At 53.1% G+C, this 20,551-nt stretch overlaps 1 protein-coding gene across 3 annotated transcripts; it reads right to left on the bottom strand.

Moving 5' to 3' along the window:
- Nucleotides 1–920: 920 nt before the first annotated feature.
- DPH7 (diphthamide biosynthesis 7) lies at nucleotides 921–19,911 on the bottom strand. Of its 3 annotated transcripts, none has more exons than XM_069477197.1 (9): nucleotides 19,667–19,911; nucleotides 18,897–19,030; nucleotides 18,098–18,185; nucleotides 15,465–15,556; nucleotides 14,314–14,486; nucleotides 11,408–11,477; nucleotides 11,218–11,283; nucleotides 10,803–10,975; nucleotides 921–1,821 (listed from the first exon to the last, which is right to left on the bottom strand). In XM_069477197.1, the coding sequence occupies exons 1-9, from the start codon at nucleotides 19,820–19,822 to the stop codon at nucleotides 1,355–1,357; spliced, it is 1,419 nt and encodes a 472-aa protein (XP_069333298.1). In that variant the 5' UTR covers nucleotides 19,823–19,911; the 3' UTR covers nucleotides 921–1,354. The 3 variants fall into 3 exon arrangements, with proteins under 3 accessions (XP_069333298.1, XP_069333297.1, XP_069333299.1); XM_069477196.1 differs by having other exon boundaries at nucleotides 15,465–15,559; XM_069477198.1 differs by lacking the exon at nucleotides 11,218–11,283.
- Nucleotides 19,912–20,551: the final 640 nt, after the last annotated feature.

A 20,551-nucleotide genomic window follows, 5' to 3' on the forward strand; every position in this document is an offset into this window, starting at 1 on the left:
CTAGCACTCTGGGAGGCCGAGGCAGGCAGATTGAGCTCAGGAGTTCGAGACCAGCCTGAGCAAGAGCGAGACCCCGTCTCTACTGAAAATAGAAAGAAATTATATGGACAACTAAAAATATATACAGAAAAAATTAGCCGGGCATGGTGGTGCATGCCTCTCAGCTACTCGGGAGGCTGAGGCAGGAGGATTGCTTGAGCCCAGGAGTTTGAGGTTGCTCTGAGCTGGGCTGACGCCACGGCACTCTAGCCCAGGCAACACAGCAAGACTGTGTCTCAAAAACAAACAAACAAACAAAAAAACCCCAAAGGATAGAAGTGCATGTTTTCTGCTTCTAAACACCTATGTATGTTAATAAATGCTGAGGATTTGACCAATTTTACAGCGGCCTGTACTTCAACCACACAGTTCCACCCAGAGACAAGAATACTCAAAGTGGGAGTCAGGTGTCACACATCTAGTTTGTTCCTGCAGGCACCATCTGTCCCAGATTTGGAAGCCAATAGTTGTTTTTTTTTCTTTTTTATAATTTTTTTCAAGCCAAAGAAGTTATAGAAGTGAATAGTTTTTTTAATGTCACAATGATGGAGTCATTGGTGCCTCATACTGACTTCACATATTTCCGGTTTATGACCCCCTAACGCAACTCAGGACATACACGTATTTCTTCCTTTTGTTTATCTGCACAGGGGTCTAATACAGGTGGAGCATCCCTCATCAGAAATGCTCGGGACCAAGGGTTACAGATTTCAGATTCTTTCAGATTTTGGAATATTTGTACATCTACACAATGACTTATCTTGGGAATGGGATGGATCTGAGTTTAAACATGAAATTCAATTGTTTCATATAAACCTTATACACACAGCCTGAAAGTAATTTTATATAGTATTTTTAATATATGCAACCTGTCACATAAAGTCAGGTATGGAATTTTCCACTTGTGGAGACATGTCTACATTTAAAAAGTTTCAGATTTTGGAGCATTTAAAATTTCGGATGTGTGGATTAGGGATGCCAAACCTGTACAAGCACTTCTGGTGCTACGATGAGGTGATCTTTTAAAGTGTTCATTTGAAATTACTTCTGATGTTATAAAGTGACTTTTTTTCTTCTTAAACTTCATTTAATTAATATACATAGGTGCTTAAACATGTATGAAGGGCTGAAAGTCAAAATCTACCTGAGAAACAAACAAGGCTGTTCTCTGAAACGAAGTCTCTTCCCCACTCACAGCCAGACAGCACCACCTGGTCCATTCCCACGGCCCCGTGGGGGAGCCCGCGGCTGTTCCGATGGTCCAGTCGCCTGCAGGGTTGCAGTGACAATCTCAAACGAGCCGTGGGCAGTTCCCTCACAAAGCCACACTCTTAGTTTCCTTGTGGGAATGGTCTTCATGATCTTGAGCCCAGGTCATCCCCCACTTCCAGAGGTGGAGAACATGGTCATAGAAGGAGCAAGTGGCCAAGAGGCTGACATCTGAGTTCCCCCTTCCCAGGTACGTGTCTCGGTCACAGGGCTTGGCTGCTTTGGTGTGCAGTTCCATGCCAGTCTTCCTCTTGTTCTCTGTGAGTAGCTCGATGCCACTGTGGAGTTTGGCAGGGCCCTCCCTGTCATCATCCACTATGCGTTCAACAGAGGGTGCCGGCAACCCACCTACAACCTTCAGGTCTGCTGCTCTGGCTCCTGGGTGGCTCTGAGGACAGGACCACGAGGGGACGGGCTGTGGAGAACGCACGAGGAGCCGGGACCAGTCGGCTCCATACACCAGTGAGTTGGGCAACGCGTGGGACACCAAGACTGTCGCTTCCTGCCTCTCCTCTGGGGCGAGAGACAGGAGAACACAGGAAACAACGTTACCCAGAGTTGATCAGCCCCAACCAATGCCCCTGTCTACCCTCAAGGGGAGACTCCACCGGGAGCAGTCCCTGTGAGTCACGCAGAGGCATCAAGACCTGGACAGACAGGTGGAGAAGAAAACAGACATTTCCCCTCGCAGTGCACACAGGACGTGTTCCTCAGAGAAGGAACCTGCCGGAGCTAGAGGGCCACACGTGAGGGGTGCTTTTCCAAGTTGGAGAACTTAACAGAAGCTTCTCAGAGGGGGACATAACTCAGTCAAGACTTAAAAGCAAAGGACAAAGGAGTTGGCCAGACGGGAGGGAAGGGGCTGCACGGGAAACAGGGAGCGTGTGTACTGGACAGGGTGAGAAAGGCCACGGCACAGCCGAGCTGCTACAGCTGCAGCACCACACGCCCGCTTCAGCGTTTGGATTATGGCATGAAAGGGGGTCACTGACGGGTGAAGCGTGAGCACTTTCTCTGTGGTAAGGGGTCGTGGCACCTGGAGGATGGAGGGCAGGATGGAAACAGCCTGGGAGCGATCCAGACAGTACACAGCAATGGATGGTGCGCAAGGGACATGACGACCAGGAAGAAATGACAAAGCGTGGCCACACCTCAGGTGTCTGGGGTCAGGAGGCCAGGCCAGGGCTGTGAGAGCAGTCGTGGAGAGCCAGGAGGAGGTGAGCTGGGGGTGTAGACGCAGAAGCCTTTGGCCAGCTGGGGGCTGCCTGGCTCTGGAAGGCCAGGAGGCCACTCGGGTTTTCGGTGAGCCTAGACGGTCACAATGCTCTAAAAGGGCTGTCATGGCTACTTCTGAAGCACAGGGATCAATGCCAGTGGTCTGAGTCGGAACCAGAATGAGCACCGAGGACGGCAGACTGAGGGCACCCCAGGAGGATGCTGGAATCAGGAAACATGCCAGGAATGGAGTCCCAGCACAGGAGACCCAGCTCCCTGAGCCCAGAGGTGGATCCAAGGGGGAGCAAGAGGCTGAACCTTCCCGACGGCCACAGGAGCACTGGGGCAGCATGCACGGGCCAGCCCTGGGAAGGAAGCCCCGGAGGAAGCTGTGCTGTCTCTGGGAGACGCTGCCCTGTGTCACTGGGCAGGAAGGACCTCAGCTCGTCTTTCACCCCACAGTCACTCAACATACCTGCTCCCGGCCAGGGCCTCTTCTAAGGCTTCAGAAAGGTAACAAGACAGAGTCTGCGTCTCACAGAGCTCACTCTGGTGGGGCAGACAGACCATGAATGAATGGACACAGGGCACTGCCGAGGGGGGATCAGTGCCGTGAAGAAATAGGGCAGGGGCAGGACTCTCAGGAGCAGGTGCTGAAGGTCCAAATGCCCCGAGGAGCCAGGCACCGTGGCTCACACTGATAATTTCAGCACCGTGGGTGGCCGAGGCAGGAGGATTGCTTGAGGCCAGGAGTTCTAGACCAGCCTGGGCAACATAGCAAGACCCCGTTTCTACAAAAAATAAGAACAATTAGCCTGTCATGGTGGCATGCACTTGTAGTCCCAGCTGCTTGGGAAGCTGAGGCCGGAGGATGCTTGAGGCCAGGAGTTCGAGGCTGCAGTGAGCTATGATCACAACACTGCAGTCCAGCCTGGGCGACAGAGTGATACCCTATTTCTAAAAACAAAAAGAAAAAACAAACACGCCGAGGGGTGAAGATGTGCAGCAGCCAAGTGCGTGAGCCTAACGAGCTCAGTATGCTCGGGGACAGCAGAACGGTGTGGCGATGGAGAGGGTGAACATGCAGCCAGGGGCAGCCAGGGGCAGGCAGGGGCAGGCAGGGGCAGGCAGGGGCAGGCAGGGGCAGGCAGGGGCAGGCAGGGGCAGGCAGGGGCAGGCAGGGGCAGGCAGGGGCAGGCAGGGGCAGGCAGGGGCAGGCAGGGGCAGGCAGGGGCAGCCAGGGGCAGGCAGGGGCAGGCAGGGGCAGGCAGGGGCAGCCAGGGGCAGGCAGGGGCAGGCAGGGGCAGGCAGGGGCAGCCAGGGGCAGCCAGGGGCAGGCAGGGGCAGGCAGGGGCAGCCAGGGGCAGCCAGGGGCAGGCAGGGGCAGGCAGGGGCAGCCAGGGGCAGCCAGGGGCAGCCAGGGGCAGGCAGGGGCTGGATCCCAAAATTTTATCTCAGTGGTGTGGAAGCCACTGGATGCTTCGCATGGTTCATGTTTTTACAAAGGTCACGGCTGTGCGAGGACCTGACGGTGGGCCGAGAGCACAGCGGAAAGGTGCGGCGGGAGGCACGGCAGCCAGGCCAGCTGCGGGAAGGTGCCGAGCACCAGATGGAGCCCCCGGCGGGGCACGAACCGGATGCATTGGCAGGACATCGGAGGGAAAGGGGAACAATGGCCAGAGGAGGCAAAGACAGAACTGCTCAGTCCGAGACCCAGGACCCTGAAAGGAGGTACCAATTTCTAAGAAGTGAAGAAGCAGGTTTGAGGCAGCACCGTTCGGTTTAGGAGTGGCCGAGCGGCAGAGGCTGTGGGCTCCAAGTTGAGTTCAGGAGAAGGGACGGGCTGGGGACCAGATGCAGCCCCCGCAGGACAGCGCACGGTAAGGTGGGCTAGACTGGCTCCACGAGGTGGGGGGGCTTGAGAGAAATAGCAGAACAAACACAACCGTTTCTTTTCTTCTTCTTCCCAAAAATGACAGTACAGAGAATTCAAAAGGCACAGACACAGGACAGCAAATGACAACAAATAAGAAGGAAAGAAAATTCTACAGGTGGAAAGTAGGTCAGTGAGTGGTAACTGGCTCAGCAGATCAAAGCAAGCTGGAACTGGGCTGCCCGGGTGGGGAGCACACTGTTCTCACTGCAGTTCTCCAGACAGGCCCAGAAACGAGGTTCCTCGGACAGTGGGATGAGAGCTGGCCGGGGAACCAGACACACTCCCAGTCTCCCCAGCCTCTGCCTGGGCAACTGGCCCTACAGCAGCTGTGGCATCAAACTGGAGGGTCACTGGGAGAAGCTGAAGGGACAGGTCAGGGGACACAAGCACAGGGGATCGGCTGAGAACCCGGGGCAGGTAAAAGCTGACACATTAAATAAGGGCAACCTTTCCTGCTTGGCCCCCAAGGAGCTGGCAGCTAGGCGGGAAACCAAGGATGGTAACTTGAGATCAAGACATCTGTGAAACCTCCAGTGAAAACGCCTCATCTGTGCCTGACTGTGCCTCATCTGTGCCACCACGCCCGGCTAATTGTTCTTATTTTTTGTAGAAACAGGGTCTTGCTATGTTGCCCAGGCTGGTCTTGAACTCCTGGCCTCAAGCAATCCTCCTGCCTGGGCCTCCCAAAGTGCTGGAATTATCAGTGTGAGCCATGGCGCCTGGCTCCTCAGGGCATTTGGACCTCCAGCACCCACTCCTGAGAGTCCCACGCCTGCCCCATTTCCTCACGGCACTGATCCCCCCTGACCACTGCACGGGGAAGCCCCACCCTGGCACAGAAAGTCAAATGCTCGGACCAGAAAAAGACAAAACCAGCTTTAAAAAAAAGATACCAAATACAAGGCACACGAGGGAAAAAGGATTCAACTGGAAGATTAACTGTGGGCACTGAAGATGGCAGGGAACAGCTACGAGGAGGAAAGCGAGAGGAAGACGTAGGGAGATCGGACAAACGGAACAAAATGAAAAGAGGATCCAACAGAGAAAACTAGAGTTTCTGGAGAAAACAAAACAATGAAATGGAATTAACATTTAAAAACCAAGAACACTTTCCAGAAATAAAAGTATTTTAAAAACGAAATCTGTTTATGAAAAAGGCTTACAAAGTCCCTGACAAGCGGCCTGGAATGGTGAACTCTGAGAGAGATCCTAGGAAAACCCTTCACTAGCAAGGGGAAAAAGTGCCACAGCCAAGAGGTGGAAACAGCCCCGATGTGCGCCAGTGTGTGACAGACAGACGGAATGTGGGCTGTCCACGTGGTCTTAACGAGGAAAGAAACTGACACATGCTACGGCATGGGGGCACCTCGAGAACATCAAGCTACGAGCAAGAAGCCAGGTACAAAAGGCCGCGTGTCGTGGGATCCCACGTCTATCAGGTGTCTGCACTGGGCAAATTCACAGGGATGGAAAGTGAATTAGAAGTTACCAGGAGCTGAAAGAAAAAGTCTGGGGTAAGGGAAAGGTTTGGGAAATAAACAGAGTGATGACTGTACAACATTTTGAACATATTTCATACCACTGAAGTACACAATTAAAATGGTCAAAATGGCATGTTTTATATGTATTTTACCATAATTAAAAAAATAATAGTTTAGGAAAAATCATCAGGTCCTCCAGCAGAGAGCGGCCGCCGGGCAGGCCACGTTCAAGGCACCCAGCGAGGGCGCGTGAATCAAGGACGGAACTGGCAAGTTCTCCCTCGAGTGTTAAGGCCACAGAAAAAGGGCTGAGCACGTGAGAATTCAGGGACCACCACCCTCAGGAGCCTTTCCTCAAGGGTCTGTCAGGGGCAAACTCCACCCGAACGAGAGAGGGCAAGGACCGCTAGCATCAGGACTGGAGCGCGAAAAATACTCAGCTCTGAGCTAAGACTGAGGAAAAACAGGTGGGGCAAGAACAGAAAATAATATGGAAATTACATAAATGTTATTTGTTTCCCATCTGTACCAAAAAAAAAAAAAAAATCAGTGGGGCGTGACGGTGGGCCTGCGGGCCCAGCTACGGGGGAGGATCCCTTCGCCGGGGAGACGCGGGCAGGGAGCTGTGCCCCCCCCACCCCCGGCCTGAGAGACGGAGCGAGACCCCGTCTCTGCGAAAAAGAACACGGAAGATCTCAATGAACCTGGAGTGATTTCAAGGATCTATTTTTACATGAAATAAGCAAAGAAAAGAATATATGTAGAATGTTATGTTTTATGTTATATAAAAGGAAAAATTATATATACATATTTATACTTATTTTTGCAAAAAACACAATTATAACCCAAAACTAATGAGACTGGTACCAACACTCAGTGAGTGGGAAGGAGACACAGGGATAGGGAAGGACCTGCACTCCTCAGAGCATATTTTCTGTGTAATTTTAATATCTGCAACATTGTTAATGTTTTTATGCATTTAAAAGATAAAAATTAATGATGAAGAAAAATCCTTAAAAAAACAGATCAAATCAATCTAATTGTATTTCAAATAGCCTCACACACACAAAAAACTAATCCAAGTAACTTTTTTCTGGACATTTGCTTATTTTATCTTCCAGAATTTACTTTTATTGTACCTATTCATAGAGTACACAGTGATGTTTCAATGCATATAATGTATGTAACATACGCTGATCAGATCATGGTAATTAGTATAACCATTATCTCAAACATTTATCATTTTTTTGCATTGGGAACATTCAATATCCTCCTTCTAGCTATTTGAAACTATATATTATTGTTAACTTTAGTTATCCTACAGTGGTATAGAACACTAGAACTTATCCTTACCATCTAAATGTGATTATTATGACTTCGATAACCTTTTTTTTTTTTTTTAAAGATGGGGTCTCACTATGTTGCCCAAGCTGGTTTCAAACTCCTGAACTCACACAATCCTCCCGCCTCAGCCTCCCAAGCAGTTGGGACTACAGGCATGAGCCACTGCGCCAGGCCACAGGAGTTTGACTATATACAGCTCGATCTAAAAAAATGAACTGCAGAAACATCTTGAATTTCCTCAGTAGGTGTGTGTTGCTAGTACCAGTAGCAACCCTATAAGGTCGAGCAGGTAAGTAAATGTTTGCTGGGCACCAGGGTTCTTCCTGGAGAAGGGAGGTGCACGCGGAATGGGGAGGGCGAGAGAACACCGTGGCGCTGCACTGGAATTAGAGACGTCACGATGAACTCACGCTCGTAACACACGTGTGCACGCGCACACACACACACACACACACACGCGCACACACACACACACACACGCACACGCGCGCGCGCACACACACACACACACGCGCGCGCGCACACACATGACACTGCAGGAGCTACAAGGACAATCAAATCTTGCTTTCAAAACACAATTCACTGCTAGGAGGATCCAGGACTTCCTGCAGAAACAGCTGACTTCAGGAATGGGAGAGAGAAAATACAAAATGAACCTGGAGTATCTTGTGCCAAAACATAAGGAAATGTTCAAAAAAAGACAATGGGATATATGAAAAGAACCGAGAAGCCAGCTTAAAGGGGCTTTCATGGTTAAACTCTGGGACGATTTGAACATTTGAACAATGACAATAATGGATTACGACCCATGGAATAACAAAAAGCCCTCGTATCTGCGTGGACATAAAATATAGACAGACACAAAGGAGAAGCTCCATCTTAGAAAAGAATGCTAATTAATAAATGTAGAGGGTACAACAAAAGTTAGAAAATCATTCTATAATTATCATAGCAATGATTTATTTAGGCAAGAATCATCACGGGATTGGGTGAAAGTCTGATAAGAAACAGCTGTTTACAGGTTCAAAGACTCTCAGCACAGATTATTTGCTGATTACAAAGGGGAAAACGGTATCTCTGCAGTGGAGAGACCGGCAGACACCACCTGCAGAGTGGTCAGAGCTCACGTCACAACGACGGACGAGGTGGCATCACAAGCCTCTTGACGTGAGGCACCGAGGAGGGCACAGGTCACCTTTGTACGGTTCCCTGGGAAAAACACACGACCTGACTGGAGACAGGCTTCAGATTCAAACACAGGAACAGACCGAAGGCGGAAGGATGGAAAAAGATGTACCACACAGCAGCAACCGTAAGAAAGCTGAAGAGCGACACTAATCTCAAAGTTGACTTTATTTTTTTTTTTTGAGACAGAGTCTGACTCTGTTGCCCAGGCTAGAGTGCCGTGGCGTCAGCCTAGCTCACAGCAACCTCAGACTCCTGGGCTTACGCGATGCTCCCACCTCAGCCTCCCGAGTAGCTGGGACTACAGGCATGTGCCACCATGCCTGGCTAATTTTTCCTGTATACATATTTAGTTGTCCAGCTAATTTCTTTCTATTTTTAATAGAGACGGGGTCTCGCTCTTGCTCAGGCTGGTCTCGAACTCCTGAGCTCAAAGGATCCTCCCGCCTTGGCCTCCCAGAGTGCTGGGATTACAGGCATGAGCCACTGCGCCCGGCCTTCAAAGTTGACTTTAAAAAAAAATTGTTGCTAAATATAAAGAGGGACACTTTATACTGAAAAAAGGGTCAAACATCTGGAAGATACAAGAATTATAAACATACATGCATCTAAAAACAGAGCCCCAAAATACGTGAAGCAAAAACTGACAGAGACAAGGCAGGCATAGACAATTCTACAGTGATAGCTGGAGACTCCAATACCCCACTTTCAATATTGAACAGATGGGAGATCGGTAAGGAACTAGCAGAGGCCAGGCACAGTGGCTCACACCTACTCCCACAGCTCTGGGAGGCCAAAGCAGGAGGATCACTTGAGGCCAGGACTTCAAGACCAGGCCGGGCATGGTGGCTCATGCCTGTAATCCTAGCACTCTGGGAGGCCAAGGCCGGTGGATCGCTCGAGGTCAGGAGTTTGAGACCAGCGTGAACAAGAGCGAGACCCTGTCTCTACTAAAAAAATAGAAAGACATTATCTGGCCAACTAAAAATATATATAGAAAAAATTAGCTGGGCATGGTGGCGCATGCCTGTAGTCCCAGCTACTCAGGAGAGGCTGAGGCAGGAGGATCACTTGAGCCCAGGAGTTCAAGCCTGCAGTGAGCTGTGATTGTGCCACTGCACTCTAGCCCAGGTGACAGAGTGAGATCCTGTCTCTAAAAATAATAATAATGAAAGAAGAAGAAAATGTGAACATTATAAACCAATGAGACCTAACAGACGTCTACAGATCACTCTACCCAGTGACCCCAGAACACATACTCTTCTCCAGTGCACAGAACACTCTCCAAGACAGACCATATTCTAGGCCACAAAGAAGTCTCAATAAACTTGAAAGAACTCCACAGTAGAACCAAATCAGAAATCAGTAACAGAAAGAAATTTGGGACACCTCATAAAAATGTGGAAAATATACAGCACACACATAAAGAACCAATGATCAAAGAAAAAATCATAAGGAAATTAGAAAATACCTTGAAATGAATGAAAACGATACAATACACCGAAGTGCATGGGATGTAGCAAACGCCGTACTCAGAGGAAAGTTTACTGCTATAAATGCCCATGTGAATTAAAGACGCTCAGTTCTAAGATGCGCAACGTCACGGTGTGTTTGTGCAGCAGCAGGGACGGCGCAGAGGGGCTGGGAAACTGAGGCTGCAGGAGAGAGAAGGCAGCGCACGCAGGCGACGCAGGAAGGCCGGTGGGAAGACGACGGGGTTTCCTGATCACTTCTTTTTCGAGCGGGGCGGGGGCAGGGGGGAGACTGAGAGCTGAGAGTGGGCAGGGAAGAGGGGTGTTGGGGCTTTGAGGAGAGAACACGTGGAACTGTTCTGACGGGAGGGATGTGGAGGACCACAGGCAAATGCGAGGACCACCGGGGCATGAGCCTGAGGGGAGGGCACCGCAAGTGGGCGTCCCCCTGCACCACACTCCGCGGCTCAGGCACAGAGGAGAGTGTCTCCAACAACGCCGGGTTCCGCCCAGACAGCGCCAGAAGGGAGCCACTGGGGACCTCAGACCGTGGAGCCCAGACTGCTCACAGGCAGGAAGAACCTGGGAGAAGGACGGGTAAGTGCCGTGTGAGAGTAACCGGCAGGTCAGAGAACTGCTGAAATGCAGGCGGAACCAGCACCATCAGGCTGGTCAGCAGGAAACAACGGTCAGAGCACAGAGTTCCTGAAACTCGGGTTCTGGAGTTGGCGCGGTTACAGACCACGAGGTCTAGGGCGTGGCCCTGGGAACGTGAGGAAGATGAGGAAGAGCTTGCAAGGCAAGGGGGCAGGGAACTGGGAGCTCCTGCCCTGAGGCCCGGCTGCCCGGGGCCCCACTCACCCATCGCCTTGTGGCAGTCGAGGATCTTAAAGCCGCTGTGCATACAGGCCGCCAGGAGCAGGTGCGGGTGGACAGGGTGCCACCTGAGCCTCCACACCCCACCCTGGACAGGTGTGTCTGCACACGGCTGCTTCATGTTCCGAGTGTCCCACAGCAGAACGTGCTCGTCGTAGCTGAAACCGACCAACCGCAGCAGACTTGCAGCAAAGCCCACACTCGCTTGTTTCGCCAAGGCCCCTGGGTGGCAGCGAACATCTCCTGGGGACCCTCCCACTCGTCCCTCGAGAAGTCCCCTTCCCAAACCCCAACGTCTACACTCCCGTTTGAGAGCTGGCCAGACCACACACTGAAGGTCCCACGAGGAGAGGGCGCAAAGGACGCAAGAGGGACCGGTGACTCGCTCCAGCGGACTCACCTGCCCGTGGCCAGGACGTGCTCCCGGTGGGGGCTGCTCTGGATGCTGCACACGCCCATGGAGTGTCTGCAAGACAAGGCGACGCCTGAGCCAGGGCGGGGCCACGAGGCTCGTGCGGGGGGGGGGGGGGGGCCCACAGGGGAGGAGTGGGGTGGCGGGGGGGGGGGCCGCGTCGGACCCCAACGGTTACCTCTCGCTGCTGAACACAGGCTCGCTGGGTGCCCTGGTGTCCCAGCCCTTCAGAAGGCCATCATCCCCCCCTGCGTGGAAACAGAGACGCTGTCAACAACGGCAGTGACAACAGGAAACGGCCATTCTCAGCGAGACGAGCTGTCTGTCAGGCAGTCTCCTCGGGTGACTTTCCTGGGTGGCTTCCGGTTGCCACGGAACGGGAGGCCCAGAAACGACACCAGGACAGTCACAGGTGCCTAACTGTCTGCAGACTTGAAGCCGGGCCGGCAAGGAGAAGGGAAATGTCAACGGGCTCCACCTGTAGGGATGAAAGGGAACAAGTGGAAATTGCAGGGGCATTTAGCCCCACATGGCCACTACTCATGACCGTAACTGCCACGTCACATGCGGCTACACTGCGTCTCTTAGGGCTCCAGCAGCTGCAGCCTGGGTGCCAGGACCCCGGCCGCCCCATCCAGAACTCTGAGCACGGAGACGGAGGAGGAGCCACACAAGCGCCTCTCGAGTGTCTGGAAACGCCAGCACAGCACAGGTGTTTCAAGGGGAAACGCTCTGCGTGACCTGACGGGGAAAGACAGCCCTGCACGTGCTTTAGGGCAACGGGAAGGAGGGAAGAACAGAGGAGCTGGTGCGCCGAGCCACGATCAGTCTCTGAGGCAGAGCACCACCGGGACACAGGGTGCACGGGGGTGTCCTGAAGGAAGCGGGTGAGCCCGGGAGCAGGGCCCACAGGCAGGGTGAAAGGCCAAACGGAAAATGCCTGGCCCTGACCACTTCGTGCACCCACCATCTCCCGGGAGACGCCCAGGGCCTGCCCGCCCTGCCCTGCTCTGAAACAGGCCGGTCTGCACCTGCCCCCAGCTCCCCCGACCCTTCTACCTGCCTTTTTCCAAAGCACTTACCACCTCTGACCCGCTCTGCGATCCTAGTTACTGTACGTCACGTGTCCACTGCCCTCCCCACTCGATGGACAAGCAATACAAGAGCCTCCTGCCGGTTTGTTCACTGAGTCCCGGTCGCTAGACTGGTGCGCGGCACATAGTAGGTGCTCGGGTGGGTCCTGAGTGGTGACACCGCTGCCCCACCACAGTCCTGCTCGGAATTAGCTAAGGCCCACGGTAGGAGAACTAATCCAACAATGAGACACCTCAAAAAATAAAATCGTTATGGTTCTCGTTGAGACTGTTCCAGGGCGTGACAGCAAACGCAACAGACGAGGACCCTGCCCTCAGGGACAGAGCAGCCTTACGCACTGATCGTCATCAGGAAAGGCTGGAGGCGCCACGAGAAGGATGACGGGGGACCAGGCCCATCCAGGCTGCGAGGGCAGGTGTCCTGTGCCCGCTTTTCTGACGGCTTTAAGCTGAGCACGCCAGGAAAGCAGAACCTGCGCAGGAAACACGGAGCCCGGACAGAACGCGGAACGTAAGGAAAAAAAGGTTGTGAGCAGAGTTGTCACTCAGGACGGGGCTCGAAAGGCAGGTCCGAATCTCACAAGTATTTTACCCTAAAGGAAATGGGAGCATGAAGGTGCAAAGCATCAGGTGCAACAGAGTTTGCGTGTTTTAAACAGCAGCTCTGGCTGCCGTGTGGAGCCTGGACGGGGAGGGGCCCGGAGCAAAAGCAGGGCCACCACTGTGGCTCTGCGGTGCCCAGCCAGCCGAGACGGTGGTGGCTGCAGGGGGACAGCACAGGACGGCCAGTTCTGAGACCCCCAGAAGACAAACTGGTACCCATGGGAGGGCAGGGCACACAAGTGTCCACGAGGACGGCAGGCTTCCGAGCTGAACACACAGGCCACGTCCTGCGACAGGGAACCTAGGGACAGGGAGGAGGGGTCTGCAGCAGGGGACAGGAGTGCGGGTCTCACACACGGAGCGTGAGGGCCCCAGAACGTCCCAGCACAGGTGATGGGCAGCTAGCGAGATACATGGGCCGAGGGCTCAAAGGGAAGGTCTGGGTGAAAGCGTGGCTGCTTCTGGAACAGAGACAGTGACTGCAGGCCGGAGAGTCCCAGCGTCGAGCGAGACAGGATCCGGACAGAAGCCCAGGGAGACGGACATGCGTGAAGAGGGGGAAGAGGCAGCAAAGCGGAACGGAGAGCAGAGAGACAGAGCAGCCCAGAGCACGGGGCGCACGACGCCCAGGACGGCGCCCAGGACGGAGGGGCGAGGCCCGCTGAACCACGCCCTCGTCGGCCGGCAACAGCCTTTTGATAGAGGGGCTGTGGGCGTGGGCTGGGGTGGTTTCCTGACAGTCCAGCAGAATATTCCCGACCTCACCTCCCGCCCCGGTCTGTGGCCCATGACCACCAATCAGGCAGAGTGGGAAAGAGGGGTCAGATCCTTTCTTTGGCTCTTTGCAAATCCAGTTCCTCCTTCTGTCTTCTCTCAGACCAACCCTCCCACCTCCGCGAGTGAGCTCCACCCAGGAAAGAGAAGCTGACCAAACCTACCCCATTCCTAGGCCCTCTCACTCCCACACCAGCACCCCCAGAATACCAGCCAAGACCAGGAAAGTAATCCCATTTCTCCCATGCTTCCTCTTCTTTCGGAAGACAAACCTGAAAGCCGACATTGTACCTGCGGGTATCAGGCAAAAAGCATGGAAGCCGATTCCTAAGAGCACTTGCAAAGGAGGTGACGCGGAGGGCACCGGAGGCAGGACGGCTCCGCCCCACGTCACGGCCAGCACCACCCAGGGTCCTGCGACGCCAGAGGCAACCTGCGCTTTGCTTTCTAAGGGACAGCTAAGTGACGAGTGCCAACTGCAGCCTTCGTCCCGGAAGGAACACTCTCACAGAGGGCCTTGGAGACCCCAGCGGGACCAGGACCAGCCCTGGCGGCTGCCTCCCTCCCTCCCTCCCCCTCCCTGGCGGCGCCTGTGTCCAGGGAGGGCACCTACCCGAATACACGGTGTCTGTCTGCCAATAGTCAAAAGCAGCAATCCAGGCCTCGAAGTGATGTGCCTGCCACGAGGACACTTTCTGCAGTCTGGGCTCCGTCTCGTCCACCGTCAGCAGGTGGAGCTGCCCCCGGGAGTCACTGCTGATGATCTTCCAGGGACGGTCGCTGGCCCTACACACAGGAACCAGTGGGGAAGCCCAGCCGCACTTCATTCACCAACCTCTCCCACTTTCGCGCCCTGTCCCAGGAGGCCCCCACAGACGTGGAATGTGGACACGCCTCAGGGACCTGCCTGGGCATCTGACAAAGGCCAAAACTACCACTCAGCTTGTCAAAGAAGCCAGTATTAACTTATCAGGATAAAAATACTATTAACCTTTATCTAAAATGCTGGAAATTTTTTTTTTTAAGATTAGGATGGGGAATACTATTCCCAGGTCTCGGGAGCACAATCCAGGCTAACAGGCTGGGCGTGGTGCTCACACTCGTAATCCTGGCAACTCGGGAGGCCAAGGCAGGAGGGTTGCTTGAGCCTAGGAGTTCAAGACCAGCCTGGGCAATATAGCGAGACCCTATCTCTAGAGAGGTAAGAAAAAATTAGCTGAATTAGCTGGATGAGGTGGCAGTGCCTACAGTCCCAGCTACTAGGGACGCTGAGTCAGGATTACTGGAGCCCGAGAGTTCAGGGCTGCAGTGAGCTGCGGTGATGCCACTGCACTGCAGCCTGGGTGACAGAGAGAGCAAGACTCTGTTTCTTTAAAAAAGAAAAAAAGACTAACAGAAGGTGGCTTTAATTTTCTATAGCTGCAGTCCCCAACCCTGGTCCAAGGACTGGGCTCTAGAGTACTGCTTCCCTCCCGCCCCCGCCCTCCTCCGCCCTCCTCCTCCCGGAAAAATCCTCTTCCACAAAACTTAGGAAATGGGGATGAGAGGCGCACAGCAGGAGGGGAGTGGCAAAGAGCGAGGCTTCATCTGTATTTATAGCCACTCCCTGTCGCTCGCATCCCGGCTCGCATCCCCACCCAACCCCACCCATGGAAGATTTCTTCCTCGTGCCAAAAAGGCTGGGGACCCCTGCTCTAAAGCATGAAAACAGGAATCGATCCTCAGAAGACAGACTCAGGGCACCTGACCAAGCCTGGCCCTCACCTTCCAGTTCTCCCAGTGGACCAATCCAGGGACAAAGCCAGACGATGCTCCCCCAGGGCAAGGCTGGAAAATGGCTGCAGTTGGAACCTGCTCTCCTACTGGAAAGAAAGGAACTCTGTCAAAAGGAAATAGGCCGGGCGCGGTGGCTCACGCCTGTAATCCTAGCACTCTGGGAGGCCGAGGCGGGTGGATCGCTCGAGGTCAGGAGTTCGAGACCAGCCTGAGCAAGAGCGAGACCCCGTCTCTACTAAAAATAGAAAGAAATTATATGGACAACTAAAATATATATATACAAAAAATTAGCCGGGCATAGTGGCGCATGCCTGTAGTCCCAGCTACTCGGGAGGCTGAGGCAGTAGGATCGCTTAAGCCCAGGAGTTTGAGGTTGCTGTGAGCTAGACTGACGCCACGGCACTCACTCTAGCCTGGGCAACAAAGCGAGACTCTGTCTCCAAAGAAAAAAAAAAAAAAGGAAATAGCCCCAGGCCGGGCGCGGTGGCTCACACCTATAATCCCAGCACTCTGGGAGACTGAGGCAGGAGGATCACTTGAGGCCAGGAGTTTGAGACCAGCCTGGACAACATAGTGAGACCCTGTCTATGGGGAGAAAAAGAAGGGAAACTGCCCCAGAACCCCAAAGTTTTTCCTCTTGTTCAGGTAAGTTGTGGTTCCCTCAATTACTCCCTACACGAATGCGGTGCCTCAGTCACTGAGGTGCACGGTCACCCAATGTTGGCCCCCTGCCGTGTGCACTGAGAAGGACCCGAGGACACTGGAGTTCGCTCATGTGCAGGACTTCCCTGCCCCACACGACCGTGAGGCAAGAAGACCCTGTGTCTCACACCCACTCGCTGGCTGCGCACTCCCAGGGCCATCAAGAAGCCTGGGTGGGCTCCAGACCACCGTGGCACATTCCTCACCACCCCAGGCCTCCAGGGATGCTGGCAGCTTGTCTCCAGAGACAGTGACAATGGGGACTTTCCTCTGGCTTTCATTCCAGAGGGTACAACTGGCTATTCAAACGTTTTTTCTCTTGTCTCAGAACTATGTAAAGGTAAATACCTAAACAACCTGGCCAGTGCTTAATTCCATTGACAGGCTCCCGGCAGGCTGCTGTATCAGTCCTTTCTTGGGTTCACGTGCTCCTGCCTTGAAACCTGGTCCTTGGGACCATAGTCTTCCTTAGTCAATTGCTTCCCTCATTTCTAAGACGGGGCGGCTGCCCTGAACTGGCCGGAATCCAAGGCCAGCCGGACCTATGCCCAGCCCCACTTACAGCACCTACACCTAGTGTGTGTCCCTCCTGCCCAGAGTCAGGACATGGCCTCATGGGCTAGTTACATCATTCCACTACGTGACAACCTGTTACCCCTCCCCCCACAACAATCAGATGAAGTCATTTTCCAAGTGCATGGTGCAGGATCACTGTAGACACTTGAAAAATTCATATAGGGGCCGGGCGCGGTGGCTCACGCCTGTAATCCTAGCACTCTGGGAGGCCGAGGTGGGAGGATCGCTCAAGGTCAGGAGTTCGAGACCAGCCTGAGCAAGAGCTAGACACCCGTCTCTACTTAAAAAAAAAAAAAAAAAAAAAAAAAAAAAAAAAGAAAGAAATTATCTGGACAACTAAAAATATATAGAAAAAATTAGCCGGGCATGGTGGCACATGCCTGTAGTCCCAGCTACTCGGGAGACTGAGGCAGAAGGATTGCTTAAGCCCAGGAGTTTGAGGTTGCTGTGAGCTAGGCTGACGCCACAGCACTCTAGCCTGGGCAACACAGCGAGACTCTGTTTCCAAAAAAAAAAAAAAAGAAAGAAAAATTCATATAGGAATCATATGCTTCCCCAAGAATCAACAAGAAATAGCATTTCCTACTCTTCTTTCTTTAATCTTGGAAAAAGAAAAAAATAATAAAAAAAAGAGGCCGGGCGCAGTGGCTCACGCCTGTAATCCTAGCACTCTGGGAGGCCGAGGCGGGTGGATTGCTCGAGGTCAGGAGTTCGAGACCAGCCTGAGTAAGAGTGAGACCCCGTCTCTACTAAAAATAGAAAGAAATTATATGGACAACTAAAATATATATATACAAAAAATTAGCCGGGCATGGTGGTGCATGCCTGTAGTCCCAGCTACTCGGGAGGCTGAGGCAGTAGGATCGCTTAAGCCCAGGAGTTTGAGGTTGCTGTGAGCTAGGCTGACACCACGGCACTCACTCTAGCCCGGGCAACAGAGTGAGACTCTGTCTCAAAAAAAAAAAAAATAAAAATAAAAATAAAAATAAAAAAAAGAAATAGCATTTTCACATAGGAAATTCATTGCTATTCTTAGCCCTGCCATCAACCCAAGACATGCTTGTCCAGACTTTCCTTACAGAACTTTCAGACTCATTGACAGGTGAATGAACAGCCTGTCACTTCAGCCCTCTGGTGGTGACACATGAGATGATCTCCTCTTGGAAGTAGATGTAGAACCCGACACAATTAAAAATAGACTCCATGCTATTTTAGAATATTTATGTATAGCTCACCACTGAAAAGAGATCATTCTGGAAAAACATCTGTACCAGCACAGCCTCCCTCCCTGACTCTCTCTTTTCAAGTCCCTACCACCCCACAGAGCCTGGCCCGTCACTGACCTCAGATCCGACCAGGTGGAACAGCTCTATGGATCCACTGGCATTTGCCAAGCCCAACAGGGCATGGCCGGCCACCGGGATGTGGCACCTAAGGAGAGAACCCACACATCAGACCACGTTCTAAGAAAAGCATCTGCAGGCGATTCTGTCGTTCTGGGAACATCATAGACGCTACTTCCACAATGCCAGGTGGTACAACCCACTACACATCTGGGCTTTATGGTATAGCCTATTACTCCTAGGCTATAAACCTGTATGCCATGTGACCGTACTGACTGTACTGTAGGCAACTTTAACATGGTGGTAAGTATTTGTGTGTCTAAACCCAGCTAAAGATAGAAAAGGTACAGTAAGGATACGGTATAAAAGGTTTTTAAAAAGGTATACCTGCATAGGGGAGCTCCATTATAATCTCATGGGACCATTGAATATACGGTCTGTCACTGAATGAAACATCGGCATGCAGCACATGACTACATTTAAATTTCAGCTCCAAAACCGGGTTAGAGCCTACAATTTTGTTTCTAAACAAAAGATTCTGCAGCTTATGAAATCAGAACTTGCATCACTTCCCAGACTGACGCTAACTCTAGGGCCAGGAAAATAACAAAGGACATAAGCCCCAAGTAAAGCACTCTCCAAGTGCCAATAGGTGGGTAGGAAAGTAAAGAAACAAACCCAAAGCCCAGATGTTTCCCTATCTTGGTGAAGGCTATTAGGCATTGGTTTCCCCTGATTAAGTGATTAGATACTCATGACAAGCAGATGCTCACACCAAGGGGGGTTATCAGAGCTGTACCATTTCATGTCCAGGATTGCAGAAGTATCTCTTCTTTGCACCTCAACCAGAGGGTGAGCGAAATTGTCCTCATGGAAACTGTATAGGTAGAGCCGACCTAAACGGATCTGAGGTTCATCAGGGTCCAGTCCACTCTACAAAAAATGCAGACATATTTTCTGATTACCCTAAGACATTGAGGGGCCCAAGGGATGGGAAAAGAGATCCAGGGAACGAAAAGGTCTGCCAGAGCGGAACTCTGCCTGGATGCAGAACCTCTGGTTTTCTGAGCTGGAGAAGTGTCTCTTTTCTTGCATATGATTAAGGAGTAGGTGAGCTCCCCTGGACCCAGTAAAGAAGGCTCCTCTGAAGTGGCCAACGGGGACCAGCTATGGTTAAGGTAACCAAGGAACTCAGTTTGCCAGGGGCAGTCCTGACTTAGTCCTGTCCTTCCAGCGACCCTTCTCCCTCTTAAAAGTGTTCCGGTTTGTATTCTCATGGGTGCCTTCCAGAGATTAGATATAATTCCCAAGAAATCCCATTTTCTCTGTACGATAGATTTCTTCCATAAACCTGAGCCACACCTGTCTACAGAGGACGTTCTGCTCTCAAGACTCTGAACTCTTTCTAACCTACGTCCTGGCCAATGTCCCTTCACCTCCCGGGTTATTCTACACACGGGACTTCTTCCTCTCGGCCTCCCTCGTTGCAGCCCAGAGAGGTCTCCACGTGTGCGGCCGGCTGCGCCTCCCTGAGACAGCGGCTCCACCCGCGGGACGAGGGCCGCGCACCTGGCGCTGGGCGCCGAGCCCGCCGTCCGGCTTCCGCAGCTCGTAGGTGCCGCACGCCAGCAGGTGCCTGCGGCCGTCCAGCGGGCACCACTCCACCGAGTCGGCGGTGAGCTCGGTGTCCACCGCCTGCACCAGCCGGGCGCCGACGCCCGTCATCTGGCCTTCGGAGGACGCCGACTCGGGGGGCCAGACGCAGGCTGCGGGGCCGCGGACCAGCAGGGCGAGAGCGGAAGCGTGAGGGTCAGCCCGGGAAGCTTCTCCCACAGCCGCCTGATCACTCATTCCGGGGCGCGGGGCGGGACTTCCGGCCAGGAGCTGGCGGCCGGGCGGACACCCCGCGAGACGGGCTCCCGCGCCCCCTGCCGGCCGGCGGACCGCGGCGCCGCACCTGCCCGGTGCGGGGCGCGGCACCTCCGGGGGGCAAAGCGAGGCAGAGCCGGGCGAGCCGCGGCCACCTGCTAAGAGCTGGGCGAGGACCCGTGATCGCTCCCTGGGGGCTGGAGCCTTCGCGAAAACCCGCTACCCTACGGAAAAGACTGGGGAAGGCAAGTGTGGGACACTTACAGGTTGACCCGTGTCCCTCCCAGAAAGATATTAAGTCCTAACCCCCAGGACCACAGAAAGGGACCTTTGGAAGGAGGGTCTTTACAGAAATCATCAAGTTAACATGAGGTGTCAGGGTGGGCCCTAATCCAGAACAAATGGTGCCCTCACAAAACGGGAGTCTGGACACATGCAGACCAACATGCAGAGAGGAGCAGCTGATGGGTTGAGCACCCGAGGACCAGCGGACACACCTGAGGGGGGTGCACATGAAGCCCTCAGTAACCAAGTACCTACAGCCAGGGGACACCTGATACACAGCTACAAAGACCCCAGAGGTCA

Source organism: Eulemur rufifrons, chromosome 7 (assembly GCF_041146395.1).
Source record: "Eulemur rufifrons isolate Redbay chromosome 7, OSU_ERuf_1, whole genome shotgun sequence".
NCBI classification, from domain to species: domain Eukaryota; kingdom Metazoa; phylum Chordata; class Mammalia; order Primates; family Lemuridae; genus Eulemur; species Eulemur rufifrons.